The sequence below is a fragment of the Columba livia genome, chromosome 4, assembly GCF_036013475.1.
Source record: "Columba livia isolate bColLiv1 breed racing homer chromosome 4, bColLiv1.pat.W.v2, whole genome shotgun sequence".
Lineage (NCBI taxonomy): Eukaryota > Metazoa > Chordata > Aves > Columbiformes > Columbidae > Columba > Columba livia.
In genome coordinates this window covers 55,827,684-55,850,121 of record NC_088605.1, presented here as the reverse complement: position 1 = coordinate 55,850,121, position 22,438 = coordinate 55,827,684, and the positions used below count along the sequence as shown (strand labels likewise).

General features: G+C 35.2%; 1 protein-coding gene across 6 annotated transcripts in view; it reads right to left on the bottom strand.

Moving 5' to 3' along the window:
- Positions 1-22,438, bottom strand: part of LRBA (LPS responsive beige-like anchor protein) — a 409,013-nt gene that overhangs the window by 134,925 nt on the left and 251,650 nt on the right. For all 6 annotated transcript variants that reach the window (XM_065061876.1, XM_065061878.1, XM_065061877.1 and 3 more), the window contains 3 exons: positions 4,068-4,185; positions 2,419-2,521; positions 381-496 (listed from right to left, as the gene is read on the bottom strand). In XM_065061876.1, the coding sequence (XP_064917948.1) occupies positions 381-496; positions 2,419-2,521; positions 4,068-4,185 (337 nt within the window). The remainder of the gene's footprint in view (positions 1-380; positions 497-2,418; positions 2,522-4,067; positions 4,186-22,438) is intronic.

Sequence of the window (22,438 nt, the reverse complement as noted above, 5' to 3'; positions counted from 1 at the left end):
TAGGGAGTATAGTACTTATGAATACTAAAATTTAGAATACTAAAGGATAAAGATGTTACTATTTCTGAGACTCTGCTAAATAGTACATAGTCCATGTAGAAGATATTCTGTCCATGTCAAGATATTCTGACTTGAGTGATATATTTTAAGTGCAGTTCAGTACAGCATCATTAATTGCATGCCTCTCTATTCTTACACAAACATAAAAATAATTACAAATAAAGTACATATAGGAGGATTTTGTGAAGTTATTCTTCAGGAGAAAACTTTACATAGAAAAAGCTGTTTATTGAAATGGCAAAATCTTGTAGTGGCTCATTTCTGTTGAGACTGGGCCATCATCATCTCCTCTTCTGAATCATTACAGTAATTTGTGTTACCTGCTATAGTGTTTAGAAACATCAGGTATTCAAAGTTGGAAATTTCTCGTTGTTGCCATCGCTGAGTCATATTGGAAGCTTTGAAAATCTGTCGTGGACTAGCCAAAGAAATTCGTCTGAAAATCAAAAATAAACATCAGAAGAAAATAAAGGGAAAACCTGGTGAGTCTTCCTTTTTACCTGTTCGAATTTAGTGGCAGTCGTACATATTCTTTTTACTCATCCTGTGCTACATCTCTCTGGAGATCAAATTGCTATTTTGGATACCTGAAGTTCATTTTTAGCATTTTATAATCTAACAAGAACAAAAGATTGAAACATCTGACAGCTGGATATGTCAAGATTTGAAAGCTTTCAAACAGAAACCTTTACAGCTGTGCAAATTCAGCTGCTCCATGAAGGCTTGCTGTATTACAGAAATATGTTACTAGTGATTTAGAGAGATGTCAGATCATTAAATAAGAAAGTTACACGACTTTTAAAATTTCACATAAGAATAAAGTCATCTTTTAGAATAGGTTTTAAATCCCTCAGGAACAAAGGAAAACAATGATAAGATGATAGAATTTTATTATATAGTCCATCCTCTTGAGATTTAAGTTCTGGGCAGTGTTGGGGAGTTAGTCATAAATAACTCAATTAAACTTTCGGAATTTCTTGCCAGATATCCTAGTGTTTGTGAAAGAAGACTAGAGAGTCAATCCTTGAAGTGATAAATCAAGCAGAGAAGAGCTTATCATAAAATCCCCAAGACTGATTTGTTCATAACAAAAACATCTGTAAATACCAGAACCACAACATTTAGAGAATAGAAAAAAAAATCTGGATATAGTTTTAATTAACAAATCTTTACAGGTATTGGTAAACAATTCAAGAAAACACTTACAGTAACTGAGTATGTTTTTTCTAATTTTCATAACTGCATTATATTGGAAACAAATTTATCAGTATAAACAGATGTGAAATTTTGAAAAAATGTGTATATACTTTCCTGTATATTTAAAAATTTTCACACATAACTTGCTTCTGCAAATACAAATCCTTAAGTTCTTACAGATTGGCTATAATTGCAAATCAAGATTATTTTTTTCTGGACTTGATTGGGTTTTTTTAAAAAAATAAACTACAAAACACAACTGAAAACATGCCAAACTATTTTAATTCTGTGCATAGAAAACTTTGAAAAAATTAAAGTAAGAACAATCAAGATATTCCTTAATGGTTGCTGTTTCTTCTAAAAATTTAGAAGTTAATCTACTTAGAAATAGTTTATCATTCATTAAAATACAAGAGGTAACCAGTTCAACTAGAGATGGTGTACACCTCAAAAAACATTTCCATCAATCTCATTAAACTGAGCTGCTGTGTTTTATCCAGAGCATATCTGGCAATCAAGCCCTAACCTTCTGCAAAAAAGATCTGGAAGACCGACTCATAGTCTTTAGTTTTAGGATCCAAACACACAGCCTAACATTGTGATACTAATTTCTCACTTACCCTATGTAAAATTTGAACAACGTCATCCAGAGCTACAAGACAGGCACACTGTGCCAATCCTTCCATATGCTGTTCAGCTTATATTGTTCTACACATCACTGTAATACCCTTCTGAAGAGGAATTACCATTTTTATCTAGGTTTAAATACTACAGATGATTCAAGGATGTTACACACAAGCTAATATAATTGAACACTGCCATAAAAGCTAATCAGTCCTACAACCAGTCTTAAATCAGTCTTAAATTTCAGTGAGTTGGCAAGCATAAAGAAACCTATTTTCCTTAAGCAGGGTAAGTGATTGAGCCTCACTGCCAAAAAGAAGCTATCTTCCCTGTTACTGGCAGAAATAAAACCAAGAATCTCAAATCCAAAAGTTTTTACTGCACAAACATGTTGCAAATAGCATGCAGAAATGATAAGCTGAGGATGTGCATGTTTTGTAAACCAGCAGGTGTAAACATTTCAAGCTATGTAGGCTAGTTTGATGAAAGAAGAATTGTTAGAACTGACAGATAAAATTAATTCAAATTGTAAAATACCTGGTCTGAGGTAGTCCAAAGATGGTACCAATACCAACCCGAGGTAGACAGTTAACCACTTTCTTTACTGTTGCTTGGTCAGGAAAGTTGAACATGACACCCACTGTGAACATAAGAGTAGAAATATGGCATGATTTTAGACCTTTTATTTCAGGCTTTCTTGCCCAGTAACATTCAACCCCAAGCTTAGGTGCTGAACAGGTAAAAGATAAGACCTGTTTCCTTCAGGCTACTATAGATTTGGTTTTATATCATTTCCAGAACTGTTTTTATTTACCACTAATGAGAACTTGAACACCAGCTTTCATTTTTACAAAGCTTACAAGGAAGGTCTACATTTGTTTTCCCTTCTGAATAGAAGTTAAACTTACACATACAGACTGACTACTAGAATTGATTATAAAAGAAGTTTATATATTAACTGGATCACTTACTATAGTTTACTTTCTAGATATTTTCAAGATAAATTATTCAAAATATTATCTTATCTTTTTTTTTGAAACACTCAAGGACACTTGTGAAATAGCAACCTAAAAACCTAAATAAAATCTAATTATGGTATCATCAATGGCTATTTATGACTTCATAGAGTACAACTACAGGCTCCATAATGGGAAAACATTTATGCATATTATTATTATTTTGTTGGAGAAGATGCAGTTCAGATATGCACAACAATGCTCTGCGAGATATTTGTCTGAGTACTTACCAACCACGTTCAAGATCAGAGACCATTTTAAGCTCAGACAAAAACTTTTTTACTAACATACTAACTGCATAAAAACATGTTATCCTATGAAACATTTACTGATTTCAGGACAACAGTGTTTAATATCGTTACCAAAAAATGTTTTATATTTAAAAAGTGTCATCTTAAGACCAACTTTATTTGGTGTCTTTGCATAGAGTTTTCAAATTTTTTTTTTCAAAACTTCATTATCAGTATAAAAGCACTAAAAGTACTGAAAGAGTCTTAGTTTAAATCACCAAGACATCATATAATTTGGTTTAAAAGAAAATTTAGGGGGAGGAAATAGCAGAAGAAAGCTCTTTAAGTCTCAACTGACTATATTTTGAGTCACTTGTAACAGTACATATATGTGTCTGAAAAATGAACTGAAGAAAGAGGAAGGTGAAAAAAAAGGTTCATAAACAAGTTCACACAGATATTTATTAAACTTCTACTAGGGTCTAACTGAAAAAAAAATATTACTAGAAATAAAGCACGAAGATATACCAGTCACTGTTCTAATCCAGTAGTGAAGTTTTTCCATTATTTTGTTCTTGGTAAGTATAACTAACAACTACTAACCCTCCAAAGGGACAAAAAACCCCTTTTCATGCAAAACAGGTAAGAGGTAAGTACGCCTTAAGCAAAAGTTTCCAGAGGATGCCAAATAAATATATGGATATAAATGAAAGTGAGGCATTGCTAATTCCCAGTTATCATGTTTGATCATAATTCCTCACTTAAAAAAAACTGAAAAGGAGAAACTAAATTACTAAAATATACTAACTTAAATATTGAGACACTTCATCCAAGTCCTTCTCCTATCTACACAAACCCGTATCAAAAAAGGCACTGAGCAGACAAACAAAGACCATGTGTCCCAAAATCAACACTTGCCATTCCTCTAAACTCATAGTACCTCTATTTGCCATGAATATCTCCAGCGCTGTATTTTGCAAAAGATAGCGTCGGGAAAAGATAGCTCGAATCTCTGAAAAGAGCCATTTCCCATGGAGTCCTTCTGTACATGCCAGAATCTAGCAGAAAGAGAGAGAGAGAGTGTTTTAAATACATTGTTAGTATAGGTAATATCTTGTACAAGAGAAACTGTTTGATCCACAAACATGGATTCTACCAATTATATTAAAAACTTGCAGCAAAATTAAAGTATGCTCAAACTTCATACTATAAACCTATAATGGATTTTTTTTTTAACTCAACCATTCATGTCAAGGATTTTAAAAACTTGCTTGCATTTTTTCCTTTAAGTGCAACTGCCTGTTTTTCCATAACCGAGGGAGTTTCAGAAACATTATGAAATGCTTGGCACTTCAGCAAAGCAAAGAAACATATTCTGAAATGTATTACTAGTGCCATTAGACGTATCTGCACTCACTTTAGCACTATAATAACAGGCCTGTAATAAATAAGCAAGAAAAAACTTCTTCAAAGAAAAAATGTTCCTTACGTTTATCGTTAAGGCAACATTCATTAATTCTGGAAGTATAAAGGTTGCCTGTATAAGAGGTTAAGTATCATTTTGTCAGCTAAGGCTAAACACAAACCTGCAAATGAACTCAGCATAATCTCTCTATGGAGTAAGCGGTTGTCAAAGTAACTTGTTACAATTCCTGTCATCCCATCTGACAGACACAGATGCTTAGTCTGCCTTCACAATTCAAACTAATCCCATTTTCAGTCCTCAGCCACTTTGTTTCTTTGTTGCTTCACTTTTTCTTTTTCATTTCAAAGCTTAATTATGTAAGTGATAAGGAACAGCAGGACTGGACACTTCTCTGCCTCAGATTAAGAAACCATAAGTGAAGGAAAATCTCTGAGATTTGTCCGTTTTAGCAAACACAAAAGCATTTAACAGAAATCCATCACAGAAGAGTCAGATATAATCCTCAGTCATTCTTGCAATTTCACTTCAGCAACATACAGTATACTTAAAGAAAAAAAAAAAGGAAAAAGTGAAATTCAAGCCTCTAACATAACGAACTGTTAATGAACCCAAGTACTTGTTTATAGATTTTTAACAAAGGAGGATTTTTCCTCACTTGTAGTATATATTCACAAATAATCTGCATTTTTGTAGCACAGAGAGCAGAAGCACCATTATAAAAGCACTACATAATACAGTGTAAAATACAGCACCACCTTTGTGAATTAACAGCAAACAAGATCGGCAAGCCAAAAGCAGATAGCACAGGAGATCAGAATGTGCAAAGCAAATCATCTTCTATACCTCCTTTTTTTTTCAGTTAATCCCTCATCTTCTCCTCAATACAAGTGCCACACACAACTCCCCCAACACACAGAAAGAGAAGCAAGAAATGAATAATTATTCCAAAACAAAATTCTAGATATGCGATGAAAGAACCAGAGCTTGTCAATGGTTGCTAATCATTCCTGGAACAGGGGAACTTTGACTTTGCTGATACTTGCCATACCACATCCATAACCCACCCACACTAACTGGCAGATTTGTATAAATCTATAAATCAGAACACTGTGGTTGGCTTTTGTCACATGCATATAAACATCCTTTAAAGAGCACAACATCAAAGGAGATAACAAAGGAGACAAAGCTGCACTGCTTGTGTACAAAAATCTCTTAGTACTTCTGCTGGTATTCATCCATTTTATGATTTTTAAATTGGACTTTATAATTTCAATGATTATTTTTCGAGACAGACAGGAGTGTGCTGACCTTTGCTTTTCAGTAGGAATAATTAAAACAGAACAGACTGACTGTCACTATCAGTCTGTGCACTGTAAATTTGAACACTTATTACATGGATACTGAGAGTGAAACCAGCAAGTTGATTATGAAGTATTACTCTTACCCTGTGAATCGAGCATTTTTTGTGACAGTCGAAACCCTGCATACGGCCAAAAGTCTGCAGCATGCAATTTCTTCAAAATTGGAAGGAAAAGTACTGACTTCAAAACAGCAGAGGTGGTTTATATTGTGCACCTTGTATAGCCATGATGAAGTTATTGAATTCAGTATAACAGAATTTACAGCAGAAACTAGAACTGCACGGCAGAAACACTAGCAGTCACCACCATAACAGTTCTTTAAGTACTCATTAGCAGAAGTTATCAGGAGGGAGCAGCAGCTGAGGCCTAGCCGAGCAAGGCCTTCATTTTGAGTAGGAATAGTAGCTGCCTGGTCTGCAGCTTCACTTCAAAGTCTCTGGAGTTCAATTAAAACTGGATTAGGTGGAAGCAGACCTTCTTTGGGACGCTGTTCTCTGAACCTCCACGCACACTGACAGGACCCTAGACAGAGGTCTAGCTCTCCAGTGAACCAGTTGCTATGGAAACTGCATCATTACCACTGCTCCGTGCTCATCACACCACATGAAGTAGATGAAAAGTCCAGACCACAAACACATTTCTTTCATGTGTATTACTAAGTATTCCTTATGAAAATCAAATTCAACCTTTTATTTCCTGACAAATATCTGATTTTATTAACAGAACCCCCCCTGGTTGCAGCAACTTACTAGTACTTCAAATTAAATTCAGTATTTTAATTGTGGCAGAAAGATTTTTTTTTTAAATCAGTGTTATCACTTCTGATAATCTCAGCTTCGGAATTACAACTTCAAAAACTATTTTTGCATTTGCCTGTTTTCACCCATAAGCCACATAACATAGAATTATCCTTCAGAATTTTAGAACAACCATCTTCTTCATGCTATTGAACCATATGTTGAGCTTAAAAATTACTCACATTTATATCTGTGTTTTGTCACATCAGTTTTGGAATACCTTGTGAGGCAAAGATTAATGAGGATGTACAACCTAATTCAATATGCACAAACACTACAACCTTCCTCATATGAAAAAGCATTTATGGAATTTCATTGATTCAACACTTAAAATCATAGAATAGTTTGGGTTGGAAGGTCCCTTCCAACCCCCTGCAATGAGCAGGGACATCTTCAAGTAGATCAGATTGCATTAAGTTTAATCTACTGCTGATTTTATTTATTTCAAAAGACACTGCACCTTACAGGAGGAGAGACAACTTATACAGTTCACTATGTCATTTAAAAATACTTAAAATAAGCAAATGAGCCAATTGCAAAGTTCTATAGTTCCAAAAATCTTATTACACGCACTGTTCCACAATTAGACTTTGGCAACACCAAATGAACAGATGGCATAACAACACTATTAAAAAATAGAAAACTACTTTCACCTTTGCATTAAGTTCCTTTTTTACTTCACGTAATAGAAATAAAGGCCTAAACCTGTAAACAGTCCTCCTGCTGCAGGTCCTGACAAGGCTGGGAGAAACTCCACAAGAAACTAGTAAGTAAAGAATTGCCAGCTTCAATTTCCACTTTGAGGAGATTCTAAAATCCAAGTTGCATGAAAATTCAGGTAGGATAGCGCTAATAATGAATGAAGATCATATATGTATAAAGAAGTCCTCTCCTCACGTTTCATAGCTGTTTATCAACAGCTATTTCCCAACACTAAAAATGCTCACTCTGAAGCTATTTTGTCAGTTTACAGTTTTGAAAACAAATGCCCCATCCTAACTTTTCTTCAAAACACTCCTTGCACATTGATCATAAACAATGTCTCTTGTAAAATATTACATCCAAGAGTTAAAAGATACCATTGCTACAGCTGTCTCCTGAACTAGAAAAGTAATATTTTACTGGAGACTAAATCAACATTTTGCTTTTCCTTTTAAGCAAACCAATCAGCTCTCATATATTTTATTTTATTTTAAAGTACTATTGATCCTGAAAATGTGAATAGGTTAGAAGTAATTAAGTCTGCAAATGGCTTATAGAACTGAAACAGTAATTGAATAATTATATTACTTTAATGTGCCTGCAAATTTAACTGCCACGAATAAAATAAAAACTAAATAGCTTATTTAAAAAGCTGATGCACATTTGTATATTTCTGAAAAGTTATGATTCATCCAGACAAAAAACAAAACAAAACAAAAAACCCTCCACATGCACACAAACCCCTCCCCCAAACAAACAACAAAAAAAATTGCATTTACATTTGATTGCAATAGAGAGATAAAAAATCCATAAATACATTCTTTTTGCAGCATTTTCAGTATTGTGGGTTCATTTTTGTTCAGGAAGGCAAAATTACAGCACACGGGGTTATAAAACCTGACTCGGTTTCACTCAGAACCTGGATCTCCACCACAATCTCAGCCCTGCAACTGAGGAATCCTCAGATACTGTCCAGGTACTGTTTAGTTCCTGGATACAGATTTCACAGTGAAAGGATCTTTCTCTATTCTTTGTTCAAATATGTCCAAGTACAACTAAACTAACAGGGCATTAGATGATATTATTAATAATTTCAAATATCTAAATGTTTTTAAATAAATCACAGTGCTTATTAGTTTATTTTTAGATTTTTCAAGAGAACAGCAAATAAGATATTAATTTAAAATCTCAGCTATTTATATAATCAACTGCCAAAATCCGCAGGCAAACAGTAGTACTCTCCCAAACAGTCCCTCCTGTGAGCATGCACAGTCTGCTATACAATCCTCTACAGCATTTTCATGGGTGACAAACTCAATTAAACATATTCATTACTTTAATGTTCCACTAGACAGTTTTACCCAGCATTAAGAAATTAAATAAATAAATAAATACTCGGTGACCTTTGTATCGATCAGAGCAAAATGGCTTATGCCTGGGTGTGGGTGGTGAAGGGACTGGGGAGGGGGGTGGTAAAAGACTCCTATGTTTTCTCTTCCAATTACTGGAGGAGATGATAAAACCACAGCAAATGATGTATCAGCTCATTTTATCTTATCGCTTTGGGGCTAGGTGACAATGAAGTTCATATTTCACTGGTTCCCATTGAAGATTGTGAAAATTACTTGCCCTTATGACCTGAAATTTCACTGGAAGACAGAAATTTCTCTTCTGCAAAGTAATGCAATTTTTCAGATGTCAACCTTTAGCCCAGCTTTAAAAATTAATTTCATTTATATTAACCAATGATATTGATATTTTCACAGAACGCTCTTTGATACATGAACAACTGACTAGCAAATTGATGTGCTCTAGAAGGATAAAATTATTTTATCTGAAGCTACTGGGGACAGACAGATTTGCCAAAAACTGAAATTCCCATTTCACAGTATACTACTAATACTAGCCTCACAGACCTTAAGGACTCTGGACCTGTAAATAATTTAATCTTTAGTTAGGATTTAGTTTTATTTCTAGATCTATTCAGTTTTGAAGTAATTTTTATGTATACATACAAATAAAAACACCATTTGTTTGGAAAATAATAAAGTCAAACAATCACAGACCGCAGATCAGTACGCATGTGATTACATGAAAAATATGTACCAGATGATTAAAACAGAGGAATGCACAGCTATATTTTCTCTCTTTATTCAGACACTAAAGCTATATTTCAAAGTGAAATGCAATGCGTATTTTCTGAAAGTGATCTCCTACTAACTACAGATAAGCTTCTCCCTGATTACTAAGATCTGCCTTGGGAAAAAAAATATCAGGGAACCTGTATTCAGAACTTTTCTGATTTGACTATGAGGTTCTAAACAACTCACATGGACTAATAAATCTGCAAACAATGTTAGCAAAGTTAGTACCAACTATATTACTCTTTTCTACTGCATCCAGTATTTCACAAACTTTTTTTTTTTTTAACTTTTTTATTGCCCTTGCTGACTCCTAGAGAGCAGGAGTTCACTACCACTGGCAAACAATACTTAATCAACACAAAGAACAAGAGGATCTGATTGCTAAAGATAGGTATGTAAGTTAAACTATGCAGCCTAAAAAGCAGAAGTTCAAAAAGAAGGAAATGAATACAGGTTTGGGTAGCTGTCCAAGCCCGGCAAGATTAAGATGTAAAGTTATGTCTGTCTTTGGAAAATAAGACAGAAGGCTTATTTATGACAAAAAGGAGCCAAAACTGCAAGAATTCACAGATTCTCATAGGAGCTGACTGATATCTCGATTCAGTGAGCCTGTTATGTTCTGATTTAAGAGTTAGTGGAACCTGCTCATCAACAGGTAGATACAAAAAGCTCATCCAGCTGAGACAGTTTGCCATCAGGAATTAACTGTAACAATTCACAAATTATTCAGCTTGCACCTTCTGAAACAGTGGTTATTTCAGCATCTGTGTCCATCCTCAAGTTCTATCATTAACTCTAGAACAGGCTAGGTAAATAGGGATCAATAAGTTGTTCATTGACACCTGAAACAAATTAGTAATCTCAGTGTGTTTCCAATAAACATGCAGCAAATTATAATTATGAATTCCTGAGGTGCAAAATGCTACAAAGTAAGAATTAGCAATAATTACTGAGACTACCAAGGGCAGCCTTTCTAAAGCAGCCTCCCACAATATAACCAGTGCAGCTACCAACCCAGCCCACACACCATGTACTCCAGAAATGTTAGTGCAACACCTACAAACAGCAAAAAGGATACATAAGAAAACATAAATTAATTATGGGGTGTTTTTTATGTGATATTTTAGACGGGCAGTTCTCTAGCCAATCCTATTTTCATTTATCTGAGTAATTTTTGGTGTACGCATAATACACTTGCAATGTGATTTTGCAAAACAGTGTTGCAAAAAAACCCACCACACATAACGCTTTTATTCGCTTTTATTTATTTATGACAGGGTTTATAATCCATACATAGAAAGGAGGAGAATGGCAACAATTTTTACTCTGTCAAGGTTACCTGTTTATGCTATTTGCTATAGCATTGCTATTAATACCTACACAGACTTCACATACTTAGTAGGTAAAAAGATACAGCCAACAAAACATAACTAAGATACCTTTTAATAATACAGAAATAACTCAGAATAGTAATAATACTATATATACTATATATTCATAGTATATATTATTCATACGCATTATTTATAGTATATACATACATATTATATAATACACATGCACTATGTATTTTATATTTATATAATAATATATACTATATATTTATAGTATAAATCATATAAATGAACCTCTGATATGTGCATTGTGCCTTCCACATTAAAGCATGCATCACTCTTTGCTTATGTCTTGTATTTACCAAAGAAGCACATATGAGTGGGTCTGTATGGATCTAGATTTGCTTATAACCTTTACTTAAATTATCTAAGATTGAAGATAGCCTTATGAAATTGCATTGGTACACACACATGTAGTCACATTTCTAACATGCATATATATGTGCACATGTCGAAACATGAGTGACAGACTGCATAAAAGCATAATACATAGTTACACACAGTGAGTAAATAGAGCATTAATATCTTCTCATGTTTTCCTTCATCAGATCATAAGTTTTAAAATTTGGAGAGTGTTTTAAATTCAGTCTACTTAATAAGTACATTTCTGGCTAGTCTTGGCATCCACACAGATTGACGGATTCCATAACCCCTTTGTGAACTGCATTAAATTATACAACTTCATGATTTCACGTGTCAGTGAATTCCATCATTTAAACATACACAGTGTAAATACTAAAAAAACCTAGTTGTATTGATTTAATTTTGTATACATTGAAAAAATGGCATTACCTGCAAAGGCAGAGAGCTTAAGCGTCACTAAGTAAAATTCAAGGAAACGATTTCTCACTGTGTAGAAGTTGCCAAAGAAGGTGACCACATAAAGTCATGGAATTTGGATCAAAAATGCTGAAATAAAGTAGTATTAATATTAAGCATCTGTAGTAATGAACGGTGCAATAGTGCATTCTAAGATTGGAAACTTCGGCGAGGAAATTCTATTTGCCATCTTTTTACCTACACAGCTGATGAGCACGTGTCTTAAACTGTCCAAAAAAGTCCTCACAACACTCTCAATTTGGTGCTAAAAATGTAATTTTGTATCAGCACAAATTTTGCTACCTTGTTACTTAACTCACTTTCAAGTTGATTAATACAGAAAACTAAAAGACAAAGAACAGGAACCTTTAGATGCTCCAGCTTTTGCCTTTGTGAAAACCGATAATTTAATTTGTCTTCCTGCCTCCTTGTGAGCTAATAAAAAACCCAGAAATACAAATTCAGATTGTGATCACCTGAAAGCAATCATTATGGAAATGTTTTATTATGGGAAATAAGGTTATAAAACAAAAACTCTACTAGAACTTAACCTCAAAGGTTTTTAGTATAATCCCTAGCACTATTGCCATTAAGCAAAAAACAGATGTCCAGTTTTGAAATTATAAGTATGACCATGATCAAAATTTTGCCAATGTACTTAAAACATAACCACATAGAAGGCTTCCTAATAGAAGTATCACAGTATGTTTGGGATTGGAAGGGACCTCAAAAGATCATCTAGTCCAATCCCCCTGCTGGAGCAGGAACGCCTCGGTGAGGTCGCACAGGAACATGTCCAGGCAGGTTTTAATGTCTCCAGAGAAGGAGACTCCACAACCTCCCTGGGCAGCCTGTTCCAGTGCTCTGTCACCCTTACTGAGAAGAAGTTTTTTCTCAAATTTAAGTGGAACCTCTTGTGTTCCAGCTTGATCCCATTACCCCTTGTCCTATCATTGTTTGCCACCGACAAGAGCCTGGCTCCATCCTCACGGCACTCACCCTTTATGTATTTATAAACATTAATAAGATCCCCCCTTAGTCTCCTCTTCTCCAAACTAAAGAGACCCAGCTCCCTCAGCCTTTCTTCATAAGGGAGATGCTCCACTTCCTTAATCATCTTCGTTGCCCTACGCTGGACCTTCTCCAGCAGTTCCCTGTCCTTCTTGAACTGAGGGGCCCAGAACTGGACACAATATTCCAGATGAGGTCTCACCAGGGCGGAGTAGAGGGGAAGGAGGACATAGGATTCAACAACATAGGATTCATTCAGCTGCAATTTATAAGATACCCAGGTGTTTGTCTCTGAAATAAGTGAGTTAAGGACTCCTGAAGAATACCAGCAAGACTATTTCAAATCATTCCGTGTTTGAACTCAACAGTGTAGGATACCTTTGAAGGGTCTCAAGATCAGTTTTCTTCCTGGAAAGATTTTACACAATGAAGGGTGTGAATTATTTTTGTTCCTTGTACAAGACAACTGAAGCAAAAATAGAGAATGCAAGTGGTAGGGATGCAGCCTCACCATCTGTGATTAATTGCTCATGCTAAGATCAATTTGAGTTTTCAGTCAGTTTTCAAACAATGAAAACTGATTTGTGCAAATTACTATCTTCTTATTCTCTCCTACAACATCAGACCTGACTCTCTTTGGACAAGCCTCGCTTTTTCATAATTCTGATTATTTTTTTTTTCTTGCAAATCAGAAGCATCTTCTATGCCATGATGTTGCAACATTATTGCAAAAAAAAACAAAAAAGCAGAAAACAAAAACCAAAAAACCTCTCTAAACTTTTAAAGGGATTTCAAAACGAACCCTTAAAGCTTTCTCTTGTTTAAAAGACAGGAGTACCTGAGAAAGACAGAAAAGGAACCAACCAAGACTATTTTTTTCATTACAAGAAGGTATTATCATGTTGTGCGTTGGTTTTTGCATTGTTTGGTTTGGGGGTTTTTGTTGGTTGGTTAAGTGTAAAGTTCTGGTTGGTCCCTTTTCTTTTATAAAATTCCTAGTGCAGAAAAGCCTTGAGATAATCTTTATCAGACTATATTGGTTAATCACTAAGAAGTACAGAGTCTGAAAACTAGGCCAATTGCCAGACTAATGATTCACAGCAGTTCATATTCACAGCAGTATACCTAGACATGGTGAAAGGTACTATGCAGGAGCACATATTTCAAAAGCTGAGCACAGAAAACAATGTCAAAGCTACCTTTGTTTTGCTGTTTCTTAAAGGTATTTAGCTATTGAGGTTTCTTTAGAAAAATCAGGCTCATGTTTGCTGTAACTGTCTCTTCAAATTCCTATTTTGAACCACAAATCAGAATAGTCATGTTAGCTTTGCCACTGCTGTGCCCTGCACATGTCTATTTCACCACCTTCAGGATGTGACTTCTCTCATGGGCTGCTCCTCTGTATCCAGCAAAGGTCTATCCAGCCAAAACACATGTGACTGGAAGCAGCAACTACAACCAAGAAAGAAAGGAACTAATGCACCTGCGATACTGGCAGTTGGGCAGTGTTTGCCATTTTCATCTGATCTTGCAGAAGGTGAGTTAGAAGAAAAAAAATGGGCAATGAAGAAATAAGTTTCAATATCAAAAAGAAGGACTTTTTTTTTAATGATGACCCACAATCTGACCTTCATATCCCTTCATGAGAAACAAAACAAAACCAAAAAACACCCCCACACATCTGGCAGGAAGCTAGAGTACCAGTCATCATGAAAGACTGCATCTGATCAGCTCATTAATGGGAACCAAGCCCATACGTAGAAGAACAGATGTGCCTCTCGAAAGCAAAGAGGAAAGTCAGACTCCAGAGCTGCCAGTCCAGCAGTTTACATTAAAAGATTCTGTGCTATGTTTTATGAGAGATATGGCACAGAAGGTGCAGCCTGCAAAGGGATGGGAATGTAAAATGGCTTAATGCCACCTTTGTGCTGCACAGACCTTAGACTGCTACAGGAACCAAATCCCCTTTGAGTAAACCGGAGCAGCTGCCAAGGCTTCTGTGTAACTACGAACATTTGCCTTATTCGGCATGCCTGGTGCCTGCCCCATAGCCCAGGACTGTACGTACTTCATGATACAGAAATTTCTCTCCTGCTCTCAGAAGCTGGGACAGAAAACAGCAAAGTGCTGTTAATTAACTCTACACTGCTCAAACTCCACTCATGGCTAGTTCATTTACTGCCGTAAACCAAAGCAGTATACAGGTATGACAACAATGTAAAGAAATCATTCTCAGTTATCAAAGGGCATGTCCCCTACATGTACTGGTTTTAATCAAGACTTACATGAGTATACTTCATATTCTGTATCTGTATTCTTACATTTAATTTGTATTCCCGTAAAAGTAGATTTACTTCTCAGGTAAAGGAACTAAGCATAATCAATCAGTGACAAAGGTTTTCCCATGGCCTGTGAGTACAAGGGAGAATCTCTTATCTTAAGCTCACCCATAGAAATAATTTGAACAATCAAAAGGAATCACGTGTTTGTAAAGAACAACAAGCAACGTGAAGAGGAGGTTTTATACAATAACTGCTGGGTTTCATCTTAGCAGATAGTAAAATAATTTAAATTCAGTTTTAAAGCACTCCTACAAGTGTAGACTCTTTTCCAAGGTTAAGCAAGCCATGGACATAGCTAATGTGAGGTTTACAACCACATCTAGGATTCTAGGGGAACAGAACAAGAACATAACCCTAATTTCAGTTGAAAAATGCAATAGAAAAATAAACTGCATTTCTAGTCAAAATGACTGATAAGAAAGGCTTGGAAATGTGATCCAAGTGTAACAGATACACAGACAGCGGTCTGGGTATAGTTGAACAATTGATCCAACAACATGATTTGCCTTGCCATTCTCCCTGGGGTATTAAAGCTAAAACTCACTATTCCAGTGGGCCCAATAAAAAATGGCCTATCAAAGAATTCTGCAGATGACAGGAGGAGAGAGGGTAGCAAGTCTATGTGAAAATATCAGCTCTTGTGAAGAATGGTAATCTGAGCTGTGTTATGCATTTATCTTATGAATCCACAATGCTGTTTTGCACAACTGGAAGTTTTCCCAAGAACCAGAAAAAGTCAAGTCTAACGTGGGAGCATTTTCAAAGCACCAGGTTCCAGCCACTATGTAACAGCATTTCATAAATGCTGAAGTCAAAAGGCAAAAAGGTATTTTAAACTGCATTTTTAGACAAACTTAACTTCGTAGCAATATCCTATCCATCCTGCCCAAAGTGCTGCCAAGAACTAACAGTTCCTTGAGAAAATACAAGAAGTTATCCCGCTCGCGCATATTTCATTTACAAAAGTAACTTAAGGCACTGCTTTACTAAGGCAATCCTTATCAGCTAAATTAACTGCATTTGAAAGAATTATGTTGGAGCCTCTCTTAAATCTTTTAAGTGAGGGAAAAAAACTAACTGGCTAGCAGCTCCATTCTCCGTCAGCTCCACGTTTTGAAAAAAGGCATGTGATTTTTAAAAAGAGCAGGAAATCGAAGACATAAGAAAAACTGATTTTGCAAAGGCATTTTCAGTTCTTAAGTGATTTAGTTTGTAACTCAGTGTTCTTTTGTGAAAAAAGTGGTTTAAGATAGAAGACCTACCTTTAGGTTAGTGAGGGTTTTCTCTATGAGTAGCTACAGCTGAAGAAGCAAGTAATTTTAACAATTTGGGATCAGTGGAAATAGAAAACATGTGCAAACAATTATTTCCATAACATCTTAGGACCATGGATATTCAAGTATGTTAATAATTTTAAGATATCTGTCAGAGGAAAGAAGCACAGTATTCGATATCTTAAATATAAAAATATCACACCCTACAAGGAGGAACATATTCACAGCTAGAAACTTTCGCAGATTTATCTCTCCAAGATAATCAATTTTCTACTCAAGAAGCTGGAAGTTGAAACCTTGTGGAGTTTAATGGGTGAGAATTTATTACAGGACAAGGAAAGCATACATTCATTTTCCATGAGTATATGAAAACTAGCTGCTCAAATGACTAAGATGAAAAACTTGAGGCAGTTAGCACTAAGACTAAAAGTAGTTCATCCAGGCACATCTGAAAGTGTTCTATCAGTAAAGAATGGATAAACTCATCAAGAAAAGATTGTTCCTGCTAGACAAAAGTTGTATTTGTTTCTCCTCATTTAATAATTACACAGTTTTTAAAAATGTGGATTTTAAAGAAAAAATAGACATATTGAATTTGATTTTGTTATATTAATTGTTGAAGCTTCAAATACACAGTAGCATAAAGAACCTACAAAAAAATAACCAAAACTGGCAACTATCTGCTTCTCAGCATTTCACTCAAATAAAATGTCGGTGTTGATAAAATCCACTTTTGAAAACACATATCCTTGCAAATCTTAAGTACTGTCATCTCATCTCACTGTTGGAGTTTGATTGATTACGCCTTTTCCTTATGTTCATTAATCTCATCACCTTATCTTTTACACCACTTCATTTTAGCAGAAAGGCAATAATAAAACCCTCATCCATTATCCTTTTACGCATCTAGTCAAGCGGAAATGGTTAATAACATGCTACAAATTGAACTTCAATCACCTCATTTTCTCCTTTGTTGAATGCACATTAAAGTATATTCCAAAAGTGCAATTTGTTTTACAGGGGAATTTGTGTTATATTGCTACAGACAACTAAAATTAAGTGTTTCTCAGTTTGGTTATTAAATATATCCAACTGTCCTTTTATCTCTGATACTAAAACATTAACTCATTTTATTAGGATGTAATAATACAAGGGCCTTATCTCACAGAACACAGGGACATCTAGTCTGCCTAATAGTAAGTGTTATACAATGGGTCATTTATCTTTTTTTTTTTTTTTTAAATATGCTTGCAATAGTTTATGAATTGGTATATTATTGCAGATGAAATGGCTCTCCATTTAAGAAAAGTTAATTTGTTTACATGCAGGCTTATCTTCAAATGCAAGCCCCATTAGAGAAGTGGTCTATAACTGTCAGAGCAGGTGAAGAGGGGAAATAGGTGGATGTAGAAAAATTTAGGGCTCAGTAATTTAACTCTGGTTACCAATTTCCTGTTTGAATATTAACTGTGTTTCACATGCACTTTGCAAATATTCTATGATCCTAAAATGATTCTACAGAAACATTAATTGAAATAAGAGTCCCAGAACTTATTTTTGGGAACTCTCCTCATCATTCCAGATACATGGCTGTAAATGATCTTAGTAAACAAATATAAATGAAATTTCTGGAAAAAAAAAAAAAAAAAAGCTTATCTGGTAAAAACAGTTACTAAATGAGATATATTTGGAGTTGTTTCTTCCAAAAAATAGGAGGATGGGTGAAACTGCAGCTATAACAAATTCAGTGACAGTAATCCCTTTCACAGAAGAGGAGCAAGAATTTCTCTGCTGTTTTCATTTCCCCCGGAAAAATTTTCACTTTCACTTTTGTGGTCATCTTAATGAAATAAGACCAGTTTCACTAGCTACTAAATACAACTGTGTATCAGGATAAACACATATAACCACAAATACCATGCAACTATTACAGTAGAGGTATTTTCCTATGCTTCATCTCACCTCATTTTTATGGAAACTTATTGCTAACCTTCTAAGAAGCCTGAGAACTTCAGAGTTCACATTTTTATACAAAGAAGATTGAATTAGGGTGACAGTAATTTTTATCAACATAAAAACTTGCAATAGTGTTACACTATATATACATACAGTACTGATTTAAAAAATTAAGTAATGAGTGGCTTTTCTATTAAAGCAAAGCATAAACACACAGCTCTAACTTATAAAAAGATGTAAAATCCCATATACATTTCCCTTGATGGTCTATCTTTTCTCCAACTCTCTATTAAGTTTGCCTTATTTCCTAAGCCATTCAAATACTATTTCCTCTTCCACACTCTACCAACTCTCATTCGACCTGCAGCTTCATGAGCATTTTTGCAGTAGGCTGCCCAGCTCATGTTGCACCTCACCTCATCCCCCCCCCGTCACTTTCTACTGCTACCTCAAACCCTCTAACAGTACTATGTTTGAGGCTATGCAGTAAAGCTGGCATTGTGTGACTCATGATGAGGCTTCCCCAATTCTGTTCGCTGTGCAACCACTCAAAACACTTTCCCAGGAACATCTGGGGAAGGGAGGGGAACAAAGTGATACAAGGGCAACTGAGTACTGTTTATGCCAGTACTCTCACTGAAAGGAATGCTACTAAAACTGTGGTTTAGTATAATAAAATCTTGATCCCAGTCAGACCAGCCTCTACGTACAATTAGTTTGGTTTTCAGTCATGCACCTCTCCAGCTTCTTCAATTTCTCTACATGTTAATAAAAGGCCGTTCATTAATATCTGAAGCTCTACTATGTGTAGAACCATATAATCATTTAGGTTGGAAAAGACTCTTAAGATCATTGAGTCCAACCACAAACCTAACACTGTCAAGTCCACCAATAAACCATGTCCCTAAATGCTACATCTACATTTCTTTTAAACACCTCCAGGGATGGTGACTCAAACACTTTCCTGGGCAACCTGTTCCAATGCCTGACAACCCATTCAGCATCTTCTCTAGAAACTGCTTTAAAGCATTCCTTTAATACCATGCCTTTAAAAGCCTCATTTGCTGACATAGCTGCTGGTTTCATAATGAAAATTTCTCACTTGGTCTTTGAAAATGTTTTGTTTCTTTTTTTCTCATACTTCATGAAGTATGTAGCTACCTGTTGCTTCTGGTTCTACATTTAGAGAGGAAGATCTCTGGCCTGTGTATGGTTCTCCAATACTGCCACAGTACATGACTAGGCTTGTATTGCACTCTAGTAATACAAAAAGCATTCTTCAAAGTATAGGAGATCTTCACACTTTGTCTGTGTTCATGACACACTCAGCCCTGGAATACACAAATTCATTTCTTACTGAAATAAATAATTTTACTAATCACAAATTCAGGCTACTTTGTCTTAATAAAGTTTGAAGTACTCAACTACTTTGTGAATTACCCCAAGCCACATTTACTCTTCACTCAAAAATACAAATACTTGCCATCCGCTCATTGCAGAATCACTGAATTAGACCAAAATATTGATTATTTGCTAAAGCCTGCCTGCTTAAACTGTCTTTTGTGGTTTCACATATGAAGACAAAATTGTAGTTGGCATCCAAAACTCAAATTTCAGCATGACTTGCACACAGTCAGCACTTCCAGGTAGCACCTGAAAATATTAGAAGCATATCAAGATAAAGTATTTTTTAAATACAAACTTCTAGACTATGTGCATACATTGAATTTGATCTAAGTCATCAACTGATCTCTTTTTTTTCATTTTGATAGCTTCTCTGAAAGCTGTATTTCAGAAAACTGCTTTAAGTATCATATCTTCTGTTAATAACTTATCCCTCCTCTGAATGTATAACTGAAGAGGTTTTCTACTTGTTTTCCTTTCGTTATTTAATTACATTAAAACAGCTGTTCAAGAGAGTCTTTTAGGTTCTTCATGAGCAAGACTAGTACCCAAGCAAAATAAATAGCGAATTAGAGCAAGCTATAAACCTAAGAAGTTCTAAACTGCTGTCTGTAGTTTACTGATAGAGGTGCAAGCCTATAGAATGTAAGTCCAACCCTTCAGCTGATGGCCACACTTGCAAAATGTAAATCACTGATGCTACAGTATTTGAATGTGGCAACTTACTGCAGAATAAATGAACAACCGAATACTAAGCAAGTCAACCTGAGTCTTGATTCTAGTCTCTAACCACCATTCCTGTACCACATAACATGTCATCATCCCTAAGTAAATGAGTTAATCAATTTAATGAGGATTCAGACAAATAGGCTGCCTAATGAGCACTCAAACTGATGTGGCAAGGGTTATGCTCCAGTGCTGACAAAATCACTTTGATGAAACTGTGACAAAAGCAGCAAAGCACTATTCCTTCAACACATTTTTCTGCATCTTATTAACATGAAATTACAATCACTATTTGCAAACTGCATAGGGAAACCATTTATTGTGTCAGTCATGTAAACATATGTTTTATCAACTCTTCTTTCCAGCAAACCTATGTATATTGTTGGAATTCAGTTTCATAATTATTCAGTTCTTTTAAAAAATGGCAATCATATAGAGTTGTTTAAGGTAATTTAGAATGAGTATGCCACGAGAATTTCCAGAGACATTATGTTGTATGATTTTGTATTTGATGAACATGTCATTTGGCAATAAATATAAAATAAGCCAACCAAAATAAAGCAAAATATTCTTCAGCTTCACAAACAATTCAGGAAATGAACACTAGAATCTCTCTGAAAGCAACCAGAAAAGATCCCACTCCAGTTTTTAGATTAATAGTAATGCTTTTATGCTGATTTCCCAACTCCTTAATGCTAAGATGCAAAAATCACAGGCCAAGGGAAGACATGAACCTAACTGATATGTTAACTACTTTATCAAAATCCTTTAATCAGGGATTCTGTAAGAATTTTCTAGCAGTACTAACTGGTTATGTCTAGGTTCAAAATGCAGGGCCAAGAAGTGTCCAGAAGGCTTGAATATAAAACTTGACAATACTTAAAAATGGAAATCTGTCAAGTTAAAAAAAAAAAGAGGCATCATTAAAAAAAAAGTGAAACTAAACTCTCACTTTCCAAGTATTATCTGTCTAGAAGACTTTTTGCAAGGAAGGAAAAACACCTCTTCACAAGATTGTTTAAATGCAAGAGATACAAAGGTATATCAGAAGAGTTATTAGATGTAATAGGCATAACTAAAAGCACTTTCTAAATAGCATTGGTGTACCTGCAGTCATACAGATCATATAACCCTGCATTAGGGTTACAAGAATAAATTTCTGGATGTTTTTATATAGTTGGCAACAATTTCATGTTTTATATATTAATGACTTTCTCCAGGGGAAAGTGCCACATCTGTTATATCTGATTACTACCCCAAGAGCACTACAAGGAGGAGAGAAAACTGCCAGAAATCACAATCTTTGCCCAGGAACATGGAACTGAGCAACTTCAAAGTTTCAGCACAGAGTTAGAAGAAACAACTGACTTTCATGTAAGGACACACACCTTCAGATATCAATGAAATTGCATTCTCTGCAGTAGCAATGTTTGGCTGTGGGATCTGTGTTTGAAAAGCAATCCAGAGACAGCATAAATGATCTTGCATCCAACATTTATAGAAGGATGTCAAACTGCCAAAAGAGTAATTAGGAACACTCCCAAAACAAGAAATACATATGCGTATTTGTAATAAAAACCACATAAATATTACATTAAAACAACAACAGTAATCAGTGACAGTTGACAATACTAACTGGTATATCCTCACACTATTTTAACATCAGACACTTTCTCCCCAAAGGACTGTGTTCTTCATAACACCATGGAAGAACTGTGAAAGGGTTGAACTTCTCTTTCTTCTCACTTCCGTAACTCTTATCACAACACAACCCATATACATTTCCAACCCATTTAAAGGATCTCAATTAAAATTCTATAATATTTCACCTGTAAACATTGGACTCAGGCCACAGTCTGTGGTTATGGCTCCACAGTGGCTGGCTGCCCACTATAGTGGTCTGGCCTCTTTCAAACTCTCTGGTCCCACTGCCTCCTTCCTCTTGCCGCTAATGT